The 22013-nt window shown below is 40.2% G+C and overlaps 1 protein-coding gene across 7 annotated transcripts in view; it reads right to left on the bottom strand.

The window, feature by feature from the left end:
• LOC111346725 (neural cell adhesion molecule 1) overlaps positions 1–22013 on the bottom strand; it is a 35908-nt gene that overhangs the window by 3988 nt on the left and 9907 nt on the right. For 6 of the 7 annotated variants that reach the window (XM_088727683.1, XM_088727682.1, XM_088727681.1 and 3 more), the window contains exons 2-8: positions 20705–21043; positions 15109–15363; positions 10341–10613; positions 9313–9561; positions 4276–4542; positions 3431–3715; positions 408–719 (exon numbers count right to left, since the gene is read on the bottom strand). In XM_088727683.1, coding sequence (XP_088583809.1) covers positions 408–719; positions 3431–3715; positions 4276–4542; positions 9313–9561; positions 10341–10613; positions 15109–15363; positions 20705–21043 — 1980 coding nt within the window. The remainder of the gene's footprint in view (positions 1–407; positions 720–3430; positions 3716–4275; positions 4543–9312; positions 9562–10340; positions 10614–15108; positions 15364–20704; positions 21044–22013) is intronic. The other variant, XM_088727688.1, reaches the window with a different exon arrangement.

The following is a 22013-nucleotide window of genomic DNA, read 5'->3' as shown; positions in this document are numbered from 1 at the left end:
TATTATTGGTTGCTTCATTGTAACAAGCGCACAAATCGTCACGCGCAAGCAACCAAATCATTGATCCTCGTCTTCTTATTTTCTAAATCCCTCTGGAAAATGAGAACCTCTCGTGGAATTGAACACAGAAAAAAAATTCAATTTCAAAAGGAGTAAGTTTACAAATTGTCTTGTTAATGGAGATGAAGCAACAAAACAAACTTTGAAAAAATCCTGTTCGTTCATGAGCTGAGTTGGCACACAAGTATTAACAGCGAGGTACGTGACATTTTTCTTATTAATTCGCCATGTTTTGGCAACGAAGGGTTCACCCGTAAAAGAGTGGATGTCATTGAGAGTGCTTAAATATTAAGCAAGGGAAAGGACAACAATTGTCGAAAGGGGAAAATAAATTCATTTGGACATACTTCCTTCGGCCTCGACTTGCTGGATATCTGCTTTATCTTGTTTTAGGCTTTCACCCAGCTCATTAGTTGCAGTAATGGCAAACTGATACACCTTTCCTCTCTCCAACGTTATTTTCAATTCTCTAACGGAAACATCTGTGATATTTCCCACTTCTGTCCACTGTCCCACGTTCCCATCAGTCACAACTCTTTGGTACACTGTATACATGGTGATAACTTTTCCATTATTTTCTGGTTTCTTCCATTTCAGAGTAATCGTATCGTCTGCTATTTCACTAGACAGGTCGCCTATTTTCACCACATCAGGAGCTCCTACATTAATATCAACAACAAGAACAGTAAGGGACATTTTTTTTATAATCATGCAACTTTTCGTTACAAAACTTGTAACTGCTCCCAATTGAACCCCAAATTGTAATTGCTGGAACCCCAATTGTAATTGTGGAACTGAATCCCAAATTGTAATTGTGGAACTGGTTAAGAATTTATCACAGCATAGGACTCCTTGAAAATTTATCTCGAGAAATCAAATGCGACTGACCTGTTCGGTCAGTAAAAAAATTAGCAAAACTGCAATCGGCGAGATGCTAGCGGGGCAGTAAAAACGCGAGGGGGGGTTGGGTCAGGTCAGGTAAATTTGAGATTCTTCTTTCCATAAATGGGTCATAAATGAATATTATCATGGCTCCAACTTTTGTCTCGTCACATAAAAGATTGTCAACTCCGTGGGGGTGGTTGTTAAGAGATGATTGCTATTTCAATGAAATCCCACTGATGAATTCTTGTCTACAGATGTGATGGTCACAAAGTAGAGTTTGATTATCTTTTTGCTATAATGAATGACGATGAAAATACATTTTCAAACAACGAATGTCTAAAGAAGCTATAAATTGTTTGTGTTTCAGTGAAGTTTATTCGACCGCAAAAAGGGGCCTCCCAAGATGTTACATTTGCAACCCTGCCACCAACCTCACCCTGAGACCTCTCTATGAGAACTTGTGGGTTTTCGTTTGCTGAATGCTAGTTAAAAGGTACGGGTAAGCACGTGTCGCGAGTTAAACAAGTAGCCGAACCTTAAAATGTGTATACAAGAGACCAGCGAAGTACTTAATCGTATACTATTTACTCTCTACGGTGCACATTCGTACTAGACAGAACGAGGGCAGAACATCTCTACAAAAACGAATTTTGATTGACAAAAGACAATGCAATGTAACGAAAGTAGGTATATTTATGTTCTTTCACTCTGAAGAAGTTCTTGTCTTCGACACGAAGTTATTTCGAAGGCAGAATGCTCCTTAGATTTCTGGTCCTACAATCAACACATTGCGTGATTTTATGTCTTCAGCGTGTTATTTTGAAAAGTTTCCAACGTTGCTAGAAAGCATTTGAATCCGTGTGCCTTAGTGCCAACCGATTCTCAATTGCGTTGGAAAATAAAATTCACATTTTAATTTTTTTTGGTCGTTTTTCTTTGCGCTGTTAAAAACGAAATTGGAATTCCGTTCTCGTTTTTCATTCCTTCTTAGCCGATGGAGAAACGGCGTTCAAATACACTTTATGCTCTTCCTCTTTCTTTTTCTGTAGCTCTTAAGAAAACATGTAATAATTTTCTTTTTGCGTTTTTGTTTTTCGTTTTCGTATAGAATTTGGAAAACGAATTACAGGTCGTTTTTCTGTCTTTCTCTTTTCCGTACCTGTTAAAAAACGGATTTATGTTTTTGTTTTTCGTTTTCTTATAGAATTTTGAAAACGGAGTACAAGTCGTTTTTGGGTTCCATTTTCGGTGTATAGCATTGAACCTGACAATATTTGTTTAAGAGAGAATATCTAAGAAACTAAGATGGCGGCGTTGGAAGATGTCATAGATAAAGACTTTTTGTCCGCCGGTTTCTTATCGAACAGAAAGATACTCATGAAGAGCTTGTCACTGAAACCAAGGCTCGATATCCGCATTCAAAGGGTTGTAGTTTGAAATGAAAACTAACAAGAAATGGCGATGTGCTAGATAAAGGCACAAGTTATAAAATGCTTCTTAAGAATAGTACAATTTGGAGGGAGAAAACGCGATTCTGGCCTGCCACTGCGATTACGATCTGATAATCTGTACAGAAAGTTTTAGATAACTTTAAAGTTTGCAACCTTAGTAGCAGTTTTGATATTTATGGAGGTTTTTCAGTGGAATAAAGGTCAGTTGTAGAATTTCATCTGGTGAAATTTATTTCGGTTATGAGGATTTAACTTTAGACTCTTAAATAACATTATTGGACCACATCACAACAGAAGCGGCAAAATCACAAGACGACAGCATGGAGCCGTATGCACTGATAAAAACACAGTCCAGCTCCTTTGTTTACTCGCAGTACACTATTTTCCTTCAACCAAATTTGTCTCTTCTGCCTCAGCTTGAATTAAAGTTTTCTTTGAGTCCTCGTTAAAATTTAAAGAGAGAGCTTCAAACGCTTAAACTTGGCGAAAACTATCTAATAAAAGCTGAAATCTCAGACTGCAAACGGAATTGCTATTAATCTTGAGTGCTTATTCACTTTGCAAGTGGTTTTTGTTCTCATCAGTCAACAAGATTTTCTATAAATATCTGAAACTCCAGTTAGTTTGCCGCTTGTTCTTGTCGGCGGGCAGTTTTGGCGATACTAGCCGAAATTTTCTGAAGTTCTTTCACTAAAAACCACGCAGCGAAAGAAAAAGGCTTAAAACGCGGGAGCAACCAGTTACTTAAACTGCATTTTAAATCAAATATTTGATAATGATAGAAATAAAATTTCTCTCGTTGTTTTTGGCGAACAAGGGGTCCTCGTCGCGTCCTCCAAACCAAAGGCATATAACGAATTAAAATCTGGGAAAACGCCCCGCTTGGCGCTATTTGACAGGACGGGATAAGGGTTTCAGTTTTCTATGGGTATACAGGCAAAGAAACATTAGATTTTTGACCAATCAGAGTGCGTGTTGTGTCAAAGTTATGTCACGAAAAGGGGTAAGTCACACCACCAATTGTGATTACCCACCTTCATATAGAGTCTTTAGTGTCTTGACAGCAGGATCTCCCTCGAATACAACATTTCTGGAAAACACTTTCACCGTATAACTGGTATCTCTCTCCAAACCCCTAAACGAATAAGCCTTTGTAAGAGGATTAGTAATATTAACACTGCCTATCTCAGTGTCACCCTTTAGTATGGTCACTCGGAATGCTATGATAGGACTCCCTCCATCATAAGCAGGTGCAGTCCATTGTATTGTTAGAAACGTCGCTTGAATGATGGATTCGATGGATGGCTGCCCTGGTTTCTCTAAATTTAACAGTAAAAAAGAAAATTATAAGTAAATATATTTTGTTGCCAATTAATATAACGTAGCAGGAAACGTTTTGTGTTTATTATCTCATGGTGAATTCTGTAGCTGTCGTTACCGTAACATCACATTTCCTTTTACCATCACAGCTTAGTAAATACATATGTAGCAAACTGATAAATTAAGCCAAGGAACCCAATAACCAAATGAAAAATCTGGTTTCTATCGTAGAAAAAGTTTTTTAAGACATTCACGTGGAAGTAAATCATCAATTTGTCAGAATTTCAATGTATTCTGATAATATTGTAAGTCTATGTTAAAGAAAAAGAACACAGAAACGTGTTAATAATTTACTGTGAGTCGTTATTTAAACATGCGCATATTTACCACTAAAGGATAAAGTAACCTTAAGGCTTGCATTACTTAATAGGCAAATTTGATCTTAATTTTTACGTAGGCACAGATAACAGCTCACACTAAACATAGGAACAAGCATTTAAAGATATTTATCTTAAAGTATTCTCCTTATAACAAAAATAACTCGATCTTCTGGACTCACTTATCTGATTTATCTTTGTTACTCTCTCATCAGAAGGAGGAAGTCCATTGGCAGCAACGCAAATGTAATCACCAAAATCTCTATCGTTCCGGAGTGTCACCTGTATTTTGTTTCCTCTGCCTCTGAGTCTGTTTATTTCACTTATATTATGTTTGTACCAGGTGAGTGTTGGTGTTGGAACACCATCTGAATGACACTCTAAAGTCACGGTCTGATCAATCCAAGAATTACTGGATGAAGGGGTGACACTTTGAATTGTTGGCGGGTCTGAGAGTAAATGTGAAATAAAAAATAATTGTGTTGATAAAAGGTGATAATTTACATGATCAGGGTATTTATGAGCTACTCAACTGACTGATCTGAAAAAAAAACTTGTTACTTTTACCGAGCTAGCGTAAAACCTTAAAAAAAATAATCCAAGTTTTCAATTAAGTTTTGGAAGAGGGGCACTAAATAAATATAATAAACGAGGGATATTGTAGTAAAAATCAAGTTATCTCTGGTGGTTACTTAAAGGGAAGAAAACACGAAATAACACTTTTCATCATATGACCCTTACAACCCTGCTCACACAATACTATAGAAAAAGCCAGCTGCATTTTGCAAGACCGTGCATAAATTTCTACTTTTATTTAGAGTAACGAAGTATTGAACCTTTTGCTAGTTGTTTGACAACTCCATTCCTCATTTACTGGGAAAGTAGACAGCCACCAAAACGCAGCATTTGAAATGCGAAAAACACTGATCCTAAGAATTTAACCTGAAGCACCCAACACAAGCTACGCCAAAAATTAGAATGAATTAAAAAAAAAAACACACACATAATCATACAAATCAAGTCACAAAACACAGAGACAAATACGCAATCTTGGGTTGGCCTAGGTCGCACTTCAGCTTTTTTTTGTTTGTTTCAGCGAAAATCTGTCAACAAGTAGCGTAAGTAGCGTAAAATGGGTGCGACCCCTGACTCGCCAAAATTTGCCAAATCTTCATAGGGGCCGATGTCCTGCCTCGGCAACTTCCAAATTTTGGAAAAACAAACAATCTTGTTTTTTCAATTTGAAAAATTACCTGGCGTTTTTGAGGTGTAATTCATGAATGCTTCGAATACGTGAAATGACACTTTCCTGACTGGACATACACTTCGAAAATGTTGCGGCCACAGAGTGAATGCAGCATGTTTCTGAATGCTTGGTGTGAAATCTTTGATATTTTTTCAGTTTTCAAGGACGTTCGCGATTCGATTTACACAGCACGTCTTGCGGAAAAACTTATCGTGTCTCGTAATTCTTACCTAGACATCGGTGACAAAGGTTGGTGTGACCTTTTGAGTATGGGCCTAGGGCCTGGAGAAATTGAAACCTACGCTAACTCTACCACGAGTGAACTTGGGCAAAATCTCCCTCGCCAATATCCCATCAAAACAAGTTTGATGAAAACAGTAGGAGATACTGGGATTCTCTTTTGGCAAAATACAGATTTCGATTTCACAAATTAAAGATTTTCATTTCGTTAATTGAAGATTTCCATTTCGCAAATTACATATTTTAATTTCGCAAATTACAGATATTCATTTTGTTCGGTTTTTTTTTTGGCAAATTATGGTAAGCCTCTAATATTGTGACGCCCCAGAAAAGATAGGGCTGTCGTCGCGAATTATACCCAAATTGTATCTACCTTTGTTTTATTTTACGGAAATCCTCGTTTTGAAATCTGTGCGTTTAATTCGTACCAAAATTTACAAAAACTGATCTCGTGTAAAACTGTACATGCTATTGTTTAAATATTTGCAAAACTGTTCCACGGTAGTCACAATTTGTCTTAGTTCTGCCTCTGATTGGTTAAGAAACTCTCCCCAGCAAAACAATCACGTAATTAAGGCTGATAGTTTCGAAAGAAACTGTTTGGGGCTGCGTCGGTGGGAGTAACGAAATAATTTGGATATATCAACAAAGTTGAAATGGTAAATTGGCCACCGTAATGATTACAAAAGCTGACGTTTCGAGCGTTAGCCCTTCGTCGGAGCGACGAAGGGCTAACGCTCGAAACGTCAGCTTTTGTAATCATTACGGTGGCCAATTTACCATTTCAACTTTGTTGATATATCCAAATCACGTAATTACACTGGCTTTCGACAGTGATTTGACAACCAATCTAATACTGAGTTATCACTACCGTTCTTTTAAATACGTGGTTGCCAGTTATCCACTATCAAGCAGAGCCCTTGTTGCCGAGATTCCCTGTACAAGAATGCTTTAACTAAAATTTGATATCTCTACTGCATTACCCTTTAAATTGTTTGTAGAGCCAGAAGTAAAAAAGGGAGACCTGAAAGGAGTTATTACAGCCTATATTGTCGTGTCTCCAGTAAAGAAAAACGAAAATAAATACCAAATGGTTTGGTGGCAAATTCAAATGGAAGACAAACTTTACGAACGGTCTCTGTTGCTCACATCAGTCACGAAAAAAAAAAAAAAAAAGAATAAGACCGGGATTGTCTGTTTATTCGCTCCAAAAGTGTGCCAATGTCAAAAACGCATATTACCTACAACAAGATGTTTTTTTCCTGCAATGAATGAAATAAGACTAGCCAATTTATTTTGTACATTCTCTCCTTTGGAAATCATAGTCTAGTTATAAAATAGGCTACCAAACAAGTTCCTCGAAAACTATTGCACTTTAGTACACCTGTGCATCCATTGACACTCTTTCATCATACTTTCCAAGAAGACCTAAAGCGCAGTACAACTGTAAGCATGCAATATTTAACAATTATTCCACGAGCGCGCATTGGATATGAGATGATAGATAGCCAACGAGGCGCGTTGCGTCGGGTTGGCTATAATCATCTCATATCCAACAAGCGCGAGTGGAATAATTATTTTATTAAAGACGCCCCAAGATATCAGACAAATCTTACCAAATCTTAAATTTTTTAGCTCCCTTTTAATTCTAAGCTGACGCGTACGCTTACCATATTTGTAGATTATGGTATATTGGCTCATATACCATAATGGCTAAGCCAATAAAAAGTCTTGAATTGCATTATCCAATGATCCAGTTTTTAATAATATCTATTATCAAAAACTAGATCATTGGATAATATAATTCAAGACTTTTTATTGGCTTAGCCATTATGGTATATCAGCCAATATACCATAATCTACAAAGATGGCAAGCGTATGTGTCAGCTTAAAATTTAATAAAATTTAATAATTTAATTTACCGTTTTTAATAAAACAATTATTCCACTCGCGCTTGTTGGATATGAGATGATTATAGCCAACTTGGCGCTACGCGCCTTGTTGGCTATCATCATCTCATATCCAACGCGCGCTCGTGGAATAATTGTTATTTATTAAAAACTAGATCATTGGATAATGTAATTCAAGACTTTTTATTGGCTTAGCCATTATGGTCTATCAGCCAATATACCATATTCTACAAATATGGCAAGCGTACGTTTCAGCTTAAGATTAAAAGGGAGCTAAAAATTTAATAAAATTTAATAATTTAAATGAACGTTTTTAAAAACAATTATTCCACTCGCGCTTGTTGGATATGAGATGATTATGGCCAACTCGGCGCTACGCGCCTCGTTGGCTATCTATCATCTCATATCCAACGCGCGCTCATGGAATAATTGTTAATTACTACATTTAGACGCACGTACGCAGCGCTGACCCATTTCAATTGATTGTCTTCCTTCTCTCTGTTGCCTGCTACATATCATGAACCAAGAGGCTTAATACGGCGTAATTACATCTTTAAATAAATTTGCTGATCGCAGAAACTCGCGCAACGAAACTGAATTTTTCGGTATCCTAACTTGACTGATACGCCAAGCTTTGTCAACTACTTTTCGGTTGTTCTCGCCGTAAAAGCTAAACCAATGTCTATTTTGAGAGAAATTACGAAATCGATGGAAAGAATTACATACTATTTGTTTCTGCTGTAACTTGAAAATATAATTTGCCACTTCGATGATATTGTGCACCGGCTCCAAAGAGCGACGAAACACACATTTGCATTTTCGCTAGCTTCTCGAAATTCTAGGTCCATATGATAACAAAATTTAGAGCCTTGCCTCGAAGTGTTACCCGACTCGCACTGTTTTTGTTTTGGTGCAGCACTAGGAACAAAGAAATGCTTTTGTTTTAGACTGATCGGCTCTGCAATGCTGCATTAGCATTGAGGTTCAAAATAAGCCATCTTGTTAGATTTGTTGGTTAATGACCCCTATGTCGCGAAAAAGTGTTTGTTCAGAGGCTGACATCGGTCGAAAAGAACCTTCCACAAAAGCTTCAGTCCCAGTCGGTGGTTCGGTTTGTAAGTGGACTACGTTCAGAAGTGTGACTTTTGACGTCCCCATTTCTGATCGCTTGTCTGCGTCCAGTCAGTCCAGTTACTCGACTGACACTTTATTTTGGCATTAGTTCGACATTAATTTCGTAGGCTGATTTTCTGTAGGCTATACGGATATTGGAAATATTGAATACATGATTTGGAGGACCTCGTATAATGAACCGTCGCGTCACTGTAATCGTAGGAGTTGAACTGAAAGAGTCGTTGAGGTATTTTCAGCGGGAATATCATACTGCAAGAACGACTCTCTTCGACAACATCTTCACCAGGCTATCAACAATATGTATACTTTCATAGAAGCAGGCTGATGATAACATTACACTGATAACTAATAGGTTAGAAAAATTATCGTTAGACTTTGTTCGTTGTGTTTTACAAAGCAAAGTCAGATTTCAAAAATGTAACTTGTTAGTTTAAAAGCATTTAAAACATGTTTATATTCATTTTATGCAAGTGATCTTAATGCCACGCTTTTTTTTTAGATTATCGGAGCCCGATAATCAGCGCCTGTACAGAAACACCGGAAGTGCCTTCATGGAAGATATACGACGATCGTGGGGAAGGAGTATCATGGAACTATAACCGCGGTCAGGGTAGTGAAGTCAATAATGTAGATCATGAATGCAGCAACAGCATCGGCAGTTACCCAATGACATTGGATTACAGACTCACATTGCACAATTACATAAGCTCTCGCTGTCTTTTCCTCTCCGACTCCATTTCCCACAGTGCACATATACTCTCCTGCAGCACTCCTGTTACTGCTGGGAATGTTCAGGTGTTCCATATGGGACAAAATCTTCTCTGATTTTTCCCACCTGGTATGAGGTGTAGGAAAACCCGAGGCTTTACAAGTCAAAGATATAGGGGTTGACGTATTAACTGTTATATTCTGCGGTAGTACTGTAAAATGGGCAGGAACTGTGAACAAAAAGATAAACATGTACATTGATTTAGTTTCTTTCCTAGGCATTCTGCTTAACGAACGTCCACTAAAGGACTACAATTTGCACTTCATAACATCATAATGCAATTTGCTTTAATGAACCTTCAAGTAATCCTTAAAAAACGAGCAGCAGTGTTTTGTCGGGTTTAAAACGAGGCGGGGCCGAATGTTTTTTGAGCTGATAAAACATGTGCTGCGAGCTTTTATAAGGGCTTCAAAAACCCTTGCCTCTCTAGAGATTTAGATAAAGGTGAGAAAAACGGCTTCAAAACCTTTTACTTGAAATTCCGCCCAAACGCGTGTATCTGATAGCGGTTAGATATTAAATGTGTAAGTACCGGCTTTAAAACTGGAGCAATCTTTCATATACATCTGTATCTCAGAGTTACAAGACAGAGATGGTCAAAGTTTCCTTACTTTCCCTGACAATAAACAGTTGGAGAATTGACGAAATCCCTCACTTTTCTTCAAGGATGAGATTAATCGCCAACCCATCGTAAATGCTAAGTATTCTGCCATGCAAGTAGTTGTACGACCTTGTAAAATTTCAAACCTAACAGACACCCTTGCCATAAAAAGAGGATTGAAGCGAGGAAGGGTCCTCAAAATTTGGCCCTTTCGGGCACCTAGGTAAGAAGGAACGAGTATAGAATGAAAATTTTACCTAAGCAGAATTTAAACGAGCAGAACTGTTTTCCTCATTTTGTATTATAATATGCAAGTACAAATAACTGATAAAAACGGTGCTACTCACCCTGTATGTTAAGTGTCGCTTTCGCCTCGGGTCCATCTCCAGCATCATTCCGAGGTATACATTTGTACTCGCCATAGTTCTGAGATCGCTTGACATTATTGATGGTGTATACATTGTTATTACTCACATTAACAGGGCGGCCATTGAAAAAGAACTTGTATAGTGAGACTTGTGGCTTTGCTTCCTTTACTTTGCACGTAAATTTCACTGTGTCTCCTTGTGTAACGGTATTTTGTGGAGCATTTGTAGTTAGAGTTACACCTTTAGGTTTATCTAATAATATCAACCAAATGATATAAATAAATGAATCTCTAAAATCAAACCTAGATTATCGATACGCAAATTTCTCTTTGCTACAAATATATATCGTTTTGAGAGTGTGAATGAGGCATGATAATTTAGCAAAGATGAACTGATCGGATAAAAGAAATGAAATGCTAATTGTAGAAACAAGTACAATATCGAGATTTCTACGGTGCATACTGAGAGCGAAGATTAATTGAGAACATTCTTAAATTATCTAGATGAAGCCCATGAAAAGTTTACGGTTACGCCATACTTGTCAAAGGAACGTATCACTTAATTGGATATAGAGATAAGAAACAATGAGGAGGGAAAATAGTGACAAATTTATACGTTAGGCCTGAGGATAAGCAGCAATATCTGTTACGAGAATCGGGTCACTCCCGCGTGCAGGGCAACATAACATAGGCTCTGGCTCGGAGGCTTAAATGAGTTTGTGCTGCGAGAAAAGATAGCAAGAAGATACAAACTAGAGTTCATTCTGAATTAAACCGACGAGCAAGATTGTAAACCAGTTCAATCTGAAACCAGTATACCGTGCAGGGATAACAACGTCAGAGTTCCCTACCATCTCGGTCTTCCGTCCGGGGGCTTTTAAGGGGACCAAAATGCGCTAAACGACAACCTAGATGGCGTGAATCTGGGGTTGCTACGAACCGAACGGAACGCAGGAGGAACAAAGAAATTTGGTGACAGGCGATGCCAAGTGTGTAAATTTCAGAAACTGAGCGACTGATTTACTTCCAAAAGAACCTAAAAAAGTCTTTAATTTAATTACGATCTAGAAAGTCATAGTAGTAATGCTATACATGGAATATCACTTAAAGTTTGTCAGAAACAATACGTCGCTTCAACAACAACCAAGTTTAAATTGTGCACAAATCGCACCGCATTCAGTAAGACGTAACAGTAGTTGAACAGTGACAATACAAAAAAACCAATATCAGCTATTTCTGTGGTACTTTGTAGAAATAGAAAGGAATCTCGAAAGCTAGAGGCTGGTACATTTCGTACAGATTTCATTTGATTTTCGCATGTACAGTGTACACAATTTGATTCACTTTACTCTCATCATAAAATATAATGAAAATGATTTCTATTCATTTCAAAATGTTTCGAAACAAATAAAAGCTATAATAAAATAAAATAAAATGCTGTGCACTCATAAACCTTACCAGTGGACGGAAACATACCTACAGAGAGGCCTGCCAGTAACCTGTCGATTACTACAGCAATGCGGGGCCCAGAAATTGGTACAGATCACTACATGATCAGATGCAAGTTGAAAACTGCAATTCACTTTCCAAGGAGGAAAACAGTCCCCAAACCGATGAAAAAGCTCGACATTAGCAAACTCAAGGATGCAGCGACAAGATCATCGCCGTCATCTGGATTCCGCGACAACTACAATACAGGTGATAACACCACTATAGAAAAGAGGTGGACCAACTTCAAGTCTTGCCTCTATGCCCAGGCGAAAGAGAAACTTGGCCACCCAAATCGGAGGAATCCTGACTGGTTCAATGACAAGGATGGTGCCATCAACAAACTTATTCAGCAGAAGACGAAGGCATATCAGACCTACATGGCTAAACCGGACTCCCAGAGCTAAAGAAAACTTTACCCACAGCAAGGCCATGCTACAAAGGGAACTCCGACTAATGGAAAACACATGGCGGGACAACAAAGCAGAAGAAATTAAATCCCTGGCTGACTAAGGTGATACAAGAGGGTTCTACCGAGCTATATAAAACATCGACAGACTGCAAAGATCTCACTCAAACGCGATCCTTTCTGCCGATGGCACCACAGTACTCACTGAAGGGAATGAGATCTTGCAACGCTGGAAAGAACACTTTGAGGGGCTGCTAAACCAAAGATCTAATGCAGATCCCTCGGCTCTTGAAAGAATCCCCGAGCATCCCATCCAGTCAAGTGCAGACAAACCTCTCACTCTTGAAGTAAAAGTTGCAGAGGAGTCCCTAGCAAGCAATAAAGCCCCTGGGACAGACGAGATTCTGGCAGAGATCTAACAAAAAGGTGGAGATAGAATCCTCGGTGCTCTGTTTGACGTGCTAACCAACATATGGGAGGAGAGGAAGATTGAGCTCAGGATTTCAAGGATGCCAGCGTCATCCTAATCTACAAGAAGAAAGGGAACATTCAAGTCTGCGGCAACTATCAAGGCATCTCACCACTGTGCATTGCTGGAAAAGTACTCGGTGAAGTCTTCCTACGCCAAATGAAACCTGTCCTGGATGCAGCTTTCCCAGAATCACAGTGTGGAATCCTGAGGTCAAGATCAACAGCTGACATGATCTTCACCCTTCACCAGCTACAGGAGAAATCAGCTGAGCGAAACAGGCCCATGTACATCATATTCATTGATTTCACGAAGGTGTTCGACACAGCCAACAGGCAATGCCTCTGGTCTTTGCCTAGGAAATATGGATGCCCTCCTGGGATCACAAGCTTTATTGATCAACTGCAAACCGGCACGATGGCCCAAGTCTCTCTCTCTCGGAGGCTCGACATCTGACAGGTTCAGCGTCAACCAAGGCGTAAGGCAGGGGTGTGCACTTGCACCATCTCTATTTTCTCTGTACATCACAGTAGTCTTGGAACTCTCTGCCTCAACAGAAGAGTTGTACCCTCACCACCTGCTCAGACGGCCAGCTCTTCAATACAAGCTGCTTGAAAGCTAGCACTAAAACACGTGCAAGAGAACTGCTCATAGCAGACGATGCTTCTATGGTATCTCATTCTCCAGAGGGGCTCCAGAGCATACTCAACTCTTTCAACACTGCAGCCTACAACCTTTGTCTGGCTATCGATGTCACCAAGACAGAAGTCATCTTTCAGCCTGCTCCAGGAACTCATCCTCCACAGCCGGACATCCTCCTTCACGACAACAGCCTAATCTCCGTCAAGAACTTCACCTAGCCAGGCAGTACACTCTCCAATGATAACAGCCTGAAGAAAGACGTGGAGAGGCGAGTCAGGGCAACCTCTGCTGCCTTTGGCAAACTTCGAACTAAGGCGTGGAACCGCCCTGGCATTAAACTGCAAACCAAGTGCAAAGTATACCACACCGTTGTCCTGTCATGTCTCTTGTACTCATCAGAGACCTACATCCCGTACCGCTGCCACATCTAGAGACTGTAATACACGCAGATGTCTCAGCTCAGACAGTTGCTGAAAATCCACTGGAGAGATAGAGTCTTGAATGTCAAGGTGAGACAGCGAGCCAAAATCCCCAGCGTTGAAGCCCTTCTCACCCAAAACCAGCTTAGATCGATAGGTCATGTAGTGCGTACGGACGACTCTCGATTACCCGAAGCATTCTTCTATGGTGAGCTCAAGGAGGGAAGAAGAGAGTTAGTTGGCCCAAGCTGCATGTCAAATACTACCTAAAACGGCTCCTGAAGGCCTGCAACACAATGCCTCCCTTTGTTGTTAGATACGAACAACGCTTTTAGAGACGTTTCTCAAACATATTTCAGTTCTGAGCATAGGATTGATTTGCGTAGTCAAATTCTTCATGGTATCGTTAGAATCAAGACCAAGTTTCTCAAGTTTACAAAACCTCGGTTAGTACCAAACGAGTACACTCCAAACGATCAACGCTTCGTTTGTTTTTAGAAACGAAGAATGCTTTTTAAGATGTCAGTCAAACATATTTCAAAACATATTTCTATTCTGATCATCATCTTCATGGTGATGTCGGATACAAACAGCAATTGAGTGATACAGATTTCTCAACTTCATTGCCTATTTACAGTCTGTAAGTCTGACCTTTCAAGTAGGTGCTTCTTTGGGCGACTTAATTTTTTTTTCGAGGCACATGACTAAAATTTCGGGTGACATGACTCAGGTTCCAGGCGACATGACTGTAACAGCTGCTACGCCTTTGTCAGTAGACATTGATTGATTCGCTGTAAGTTTGATTCGTGTTGTATGGTGTTGAACAGCAATAATGAAGTTATCTTTTGTCAATTAGGGACGTGATCATAAAAGTTTTTCATCCAGAACCGCATTCTAGTCAGTTGTCTTGCTTGGGCAAATGATAAGTCGTGTTTATCGGAAGAGCGTTTTGCCCTCCTTATCCTTTCTTTATGCTTGTCTAAATATCTAGCCTTTAGTAGTTTCAACCAGTTTTTACACTTACTTCTTCATCGCCTGTTTTCACCTGTTTTTGCAACCTTATGTCTCGAGGCTTACTTGTTCGCGTTAAGTGAGAAAGCGACAAGTATTTCCCACTTGGCTATTAGTTTGTGCCTTCCATGAGAGTTCAGTTTGTGGCCGAAAAACTCATTGTTACCCCTGATTGGTGCGAGATACCTACAACTCAATACGCTTACATAGATTTTTTTTCTCATTAACAATAACAACTAAAAACAAAAAGGCAACCCGAACCACTTATTACTTTTAAAAAGAGAGTAAATCATGGTAACAATGTACTCACAATAAACCACAATCGTCGCGTCAATGGAAGTGACATCAACTGTGTTATTGGCACGACATTTATATTCTCCTTTATCGCTTCGTTGTATACTACTGAAGACTAGAAAGGCTTCTTCCTTTCCTGAACTTTTGACTTTGGTATTCCTGACCCATGCTACATCAGGCAATGGTTTTCCGGACGCTTTACAGCTGATATTTACAGCAGATCCCTCCGTGTGATTTTGTTTTGACGAGAACGGGGTTATATGCGGTGCCTCTGGAAAGTCAAAAAAACAATCTAATATTCACACGGGAAGCATATTAATTTTCTTGTACAGAACACACTTACAACACAAAACAAATACCACTGTCTAACAAAAAATCTCATCCCATTGGTAGTTTGCACAAAATACCAAAATAAGTCTCGTACGTTTTTGGCTGGGAAGCCTGACATTCACATCTCATCATCAACACGAGCTACTTCCTATGAGGGTACACAAAGCAGTGTGTTGATGGCTGAATCTGCATCTTTATTATATCTTACATTTAACCCACATCTCAAAAATTTGGAAGCCAAAACATTATTACAAATGGAACTACAACAGATATCAGACATTCTCAGGCTCTGATGTTCGGGGTTTGCGTGACATTTCGCCATTAATACCTTGCATGAGGGAATCGACTGATCTTAGGAACTTCGAGTTCTACTTAAAAATGCTTGGTTGTTCGTCTCCATCTACACCGTTAAAAGGGGAAGGGAAAATCGATGTTTGATTCTTGAAAACGGCTAATAGAGAGGGGAACATTTCTCTCAATTTTTTTCCAAAACAAAGAGTTACGAGTTGTGTTGACCAACTTAACCATATCAGAGGTCTTTCCTCGCCAAGGCAAATTTTTTCATCGTAAGAAAATGTTTAGTTGAAGTTTTGAAGCTATCAGTTTAGAAATCTAAATCCGCACTCAGAGGCGTTGTTCAAAAAGTCAAAAGATTTCAACTCTGCGAAGCTTAATCCAACAACGGACATTAAAGGCCAACAGGAAAAACTAGGGCACAATACCAAAGAAAATATACTGTGAAAGATAGCAGAATAAACAGGAATCGTGCCCTCATCTGATAATCCGTAAATTTTTTTTTGCGATTTCTGATCGATAGCAGTATTTAAAATTTGAAATAATCGACCTTAGCACCTACCGAGTTCTCCTTGACCTTCTTTTGCGCATTGAAAGCAGGATTTGCCGGACAAAAAGAGGTTCACATTTAGCGCGCGGCCAAAACGTTCATGTTACAAAGCTGTGACATTGAAAACGGTGAAGACACGTCGGCAACTATAGTGGAGAAAGGAGTGATCAGGAAGAAGGGACGAATGCGTTTCGTCACTAGAATGGCAAATTATGTTAGCTACAAGAATAATACACGTATACCAGGTATTTCTAAACACTGCGTTCCAAAGGATGTAGCTGTATAGCCAAAATGGAAGCGTTCTGATCGTCGACGTCGAGGAGATTTTACTCTTTAAAGTCGTCGCCCTTAAGATCCGTCTCGACTGCGAAGACGGCTGTTATGAAGACATACCACTGGTCAAATCAGGAGTTGATGGCCAAAGAATTCAGCTGAAAAGAATGCTGATAAAGGGGCTTGTTCCCCTACTGGACAAGTTTGTTCCACATTCTCAGTTTCGGCTGACATTTCGCAAGCGAAGATTGGTGAGCTTCTTATTGTTGTTTATCTCACGCACTTGAGATGTATCATGTTCCCTGTCTTTCCACAGGACTACATTTGTGCTTTCTTATCGTATGAAAATCCAATCAATTGTTTCCATCGTATTTTGAAAACAGTAATAGATCATCTGTAATAAAGGTCAAGCCCTTTCCTGAGCTGACCGATATCCTGTTGCCTGAACAACGCGAATCCACTCGTGGATACTAGCATACACACGGCTCGAAGGGGCCACGTATTCTCCCACCCTAGATTTCCGAAAATCCACCTCAAGAGCCATCCACTCCCACCCGCCCTCAAGAAACTAAAAGTAGCAACAATAGAAATGTCATTGTGATGACAGCGCTTCAACGTGATAATTTGTGGAACCCAAATGCTAATGAATATAATGGTAGTGAATCCAAGTGCTGTGTGAAAATCGATGTATACGCAATACTTATCATTTGTTTACAACACTGATGTCAGTTGCTTGCCAGTCTTGTAGCAATGATGCATTTAACCTAAAGTAGTTTTTCACTATGTAAATCCATATTTGAGATAAACCTGAACCAGGTGACTGTTCACTCACTCGTTTTCCGTTTGACCGGCTTGACGACGATTGCCTCTGTCTTTGTATTCTTAGACGAAAGGAGCAACTTGCAGTAAAACTGCCTGATGACTTCCTAGCGTAAAGTCGTCGTGCCTTGCGATACGGCAGATCCTTTCGATAGTGCCGTCAAAAATTAGCGCTTGGTTTGCAAAGGCAATTACTCTTCAGCAACGAAACTCTAGAGCGCTGACCAAGGGGAACCTTCTTTCACTCTTGAAATGAACCGCAACACATATCCTTAACTTAAAGCAGTTTCTTGCTGCTGCTAATCCGTTCCAGGCCAAAATACTCAGTCAGGCCAAAATACTCAGTCAGGCCAAAATACTCAATCAGGCTAACGTTTGATACAGTTGCAAGATCCGTACTGATTGGGTGGTCCCCTCTCTTGAACTCAGCCTTTATCTCACGTCCCACATTTTCTTCAAGCAAGCCTAAGTCTGGTTTTGTTGGCCATTGCTCTTACAGGAGTGTCAGAAATGCGGGTTTATTCCACCATTTGTCGCTTGTTGCCAGGTCCGAAAGCTTCATTGATCTAGAAGGCAGATCGGCGGGGTTCGACCTTCAGGCTTTCTTATAAGGCATCAGCCATATTTTTCATCAATCTTCCAAGAATCACAGCGTCAAACATTTCTAGTCTGGGTATCATCTCTTCAGTTAACGGTGCTACTCTGGTCTTTGAACAACTTGTACTGATCTCACCCAGCCTGCTGCTTGATTCTTATATCTGTAGCTGCTGCATAGGCATTACAGCACGCATCACTGAGGCCATGAAGTTGTATTGAAATGGGCTCTGAGTCATCAACTTTGACTTAACACCTCGGTATTCTAAGGTTGCCTTCTTACAGCAACTCAGTCACCCACCGGTCATGACACTCCTTTAGATCTGGACTAATCTCAGCATCCTAGTCCTATTCAGTCTGGCAAATCTTTTGAAACAACGGCTTCACGTAGATAAGAGTACGTGATATCTACTCAAGGGGATCATAAACTCATGCAGTCACTTTCAGTACCGTTCATTTTGTGACAAGCAGGTCTTCTGAGGATTTGACAATGTGACTTAGATCAGTACTCAGCTGGTCAGTGTCATGATTCCAGGTAATCACCCGTATCTTGTGTTCCCTTTCTTCGTCAACTTCATGATTGCTTCCCAGGATTGCACCAGTATAGGTTCCATCATCGTGCAACTTCTTCAGCTTGTGACTGCATTTCACCTCTTGATTGTAGTCGGAAGCCTTTATCTTCTCAGTTGGTTCCTTTGAATTGCATGACACTTTCTCAGTTAAAGTTGGCTTCCAACATCCTCAACTTTGATTAAAAAACAGCTAATAAGCTCATTCTACGATTTGGTCGCCAGTCTAGAGATCATCAACGTACAAAGCCTCCAGAAACTTCTTCACAAATCCGGGTTCAATAACTGTATACTTGTTCATGTGGTATCTCGGGGTGAAATTTAGCAGGAAAGGCTGGATGACAACCCAAACACTTATCTTGTGAACATCTTCACCTCTACTTCCGGTTGATCAGCAAACTGGTCTTTCACTCACGGGAATCGCAGTGCATCACAGTCCCTTTCCTCAACTCCTACCATCAAGAGGGCCTTTCTATATATCCAACCAGGGCTACTTTAAAACAGCGGAATCTTATTATGACGTCCATCAACAGTGGTGACAAAGGCGGTCCAGCATGTACACGCAGTCATTCAGGGCTGAGCCATCCCTCTTGGCAGAGGCATCAGAAACTATTCTTAGATTGGTTGTCCGCTTGTCTGATCGCACGACTTCACGATGGGGCAAGTAATGAACTTTTGCGGCGGCCTCTGAATTAACAGTTTCTATAATGCCTTTCCATTCTTGATCTTTGATCACCTTCTCATACTCTCGCAGCACATCGGGTTTTTTACTCAGGCGTCTGAGCAGTGAACTCAAGCGAGTACAACTTAAGCTGTAATTGTCTGTTAAGGCCGGATGCATTCCTTTCAAGGAAGTAAACCCTCGTATCGTGCAGTCCTCATGTGCACCTTGTCCTAGAACTCTTGACAGACAGCACCTTCGCTCTAGGGCATTATTCCTTAGGCCCCAATGTTCTAAAATTTCGATGGTTCCTCCTTCCTCACTGAACAATCGTTCTCCTCGCTCCGACGAAGGGCTAACGCTCGAAACGTCAGCTTTCATAATCGTAACGGTGGCCAATTTACCATTTCAACTTTGTTGACATATTCAAATTATTTCGTTACCCCCACCGACGCAGCCCCAAACAGTTTCTTTAGAAACTGTCAGCCTTTAACCATTCTCCTCTATTGGTTCAGTATCCAGCCTTAGCACATGGGAGTTGTTCAAGAAGGGGGAGGAATCAGTCATTGTCTCCTTTACTTTGCGCACTGGTCCTGACCAGACCCAACCTAAATGCATCTTGATGACTGCTGGCCCATCATTCCTTCCTAGTCGAGTTTCAACAGTTATAAAGTGGCCATCTAAATCGCTTCCGATCAAGGCGTCGATCAGTATTTCTGCATCACCACTAGAGCTGTCTGCCAAATCCAAGTTACAGAGGTGACGATACGAAGTCTCTGGGAACTAAATCCTCTGATGAGACAACGGTGAACAAATGTCTGGCACTGCCTGGGCGTTCATGTACAAATTGAGCCCACCTCCTGCTTTACTCACACAAAATTGCACAACGTCACATCGCTTTGGCCGATCTGAATCTGATCCAAACGTTTTGATTACCATGTGCTATGAGCACAAGGACGGAAGTTCGAGGACATTCCGAAAGCGGCACAGATTCGAGACTCCTTGGATTCGAAATAGTTGCCGTGGCCGTGACGTCTTAGCATTCACGTAGAGGGTTGAAGTCGTCCCTTGGCTTTGATCAACTGCAGTTGTACCAATACCTCGCTCTCGGTTGCGTGACAGTAAAAGCTTGCTTGAAGTAGATCTCCGTGTACCAGGAAATCGTGACGAGTTTCCGTTCGGTTCCGCTGCTACGTTGTCTCTATCGAACTAGTTTTGCCCGTTGTTGCGGCGCTTTCCGCGAGAAGTCAGTTAAAGCCGAAAAACCTATTGTCACAGCTATCACTGAAACAGAATAGGGACACTTACTGGAATACGGTGCTTATTTACAAAAACCAAATTCGAGGGGGGGGAGCTTATTAGAAAGAGGGTGCTCAATTGGAATGAGGGTACTAAATCGAATCATTGCAGATAATCAATAGTAATCAATATGTAGTATGACCCAGAGCGTTAACCCTTTCAGATTGAAAAAACTAGCCGCAACTGGCTACTTATAAGCCAACATGAATAATCAGAACCTTACCCAAGACAGTCAGCTCTACAACTTGATATGTACTTGGTGATAGGAGACCACCGGAGCCAATTTTGCATCGAAAGGCACCCTCGTCAGTCGTGAGGATTGAACTAAGTGTAAAAATGACCTGCCCAGGGCTCTTGCCGTTCCATAAGACACTGATACGTCCAGTGTAATACGGATCTACAGTGACATTCTTATCGCTGTTTATGACACATATCGGTCCGCTAGCATTTTCCAATTCAATTCTCTTCACTTCTCCACTGAAGGTCCAGGTGAGGTTTACAGATGACGAAGCAATCCCAGTCACTTTCCTTCCCTTAGAAGATGAAAAATTTAGCGCAGAAGCTGAAAATAGAACCAAATTATTCTGGGGTTAAAAATATCATACAACACTGTTATTCTTAAACTTTTTTGTTATTTGATCGCTGCATGAACACAAACACCTGCTGCAGATGACCTTTCCCAGATGAACTTACATAAACTGAACCGTTCACCTACAAGAAGTATGTGAAACTATGAATGTTTATGTGACAACTTGACACGTATACGCTACAACAGAAGGATATTCTTATCCTAATTGAGTATACGTTGTGGACCAAAATCGAAGAGAGGAGCAATATAGAAATATAATAGATAACTGCGAATGTTTAAAATACTTAAAGGGAAAAGAAAACAGAAAAAGGATAAGACTACTTCTTTCGTTCCTCGTCTCTAATCAATGCTGATTCGGTACGTGTTTGAAGCATGAAAAGTTTTTTCTGTATGAAAACTTTAACTTCCCTTACTTGTTCCTACTTCGTTTCACCGCAATTATTTTACAAGCAGTGTCAGGTGTGGCGTAAAACTTAAACTGGCCAGTCTATTGACAGTTCCTGCAACATTACAAGTGTCCATACATGCATCGAAGAAAAATATTGAACCGATTTTGGTTGCAATGATGGCGAACGAGCTTCCGACAAATCATCACTTCTTTCGGTTCCTAAGGCGATCCAGTGAAGAAATCTGAATACGACGGTGTAGTCTCATAAAACACCAGCAACGTAAGAACAATTCTTTTTGTATCTAGAATAACTGCTCTTAGCTCAAGACATTTCAGGAAAGAATACTAATGCAAACAAAAGTCTAAAACGCTGTTAGAACTTGAAGAAAGCTTTGAAATGTACCATCTTCCCACATCACTCAAATCTCTACCCAAAGAGTATCTTTATTTCATTCCACGTAGATTGAGCACGAAAAAGCATTGCCTCGGGTGCCATTCCTAGAATATGGAAAAACACTTTTCATCTACCCCTGTCTCCAAGAAGTCGCCAAAGGG

The sequence above is a fragment of the Stylophora pistillata genome, chromosome 7 (assembly GCF_964205215.1).
Source record: "Stylophora pistillata chromosome 7, jaStyPist1.2, whole genome shotgun sequence".
In the NCBI taxonomy this organism is placed as follows: Eukaryota; Metazoa; Cnidaria; class Anthozoa; order Scleractinia; family Pocilloporidae; genus Stylophora; species Stylophora pistillata.
Note: the sequence above shows the minus strand (reverse complement) of the source record. Positions and strands in the feature narration are given on the sequence as shown.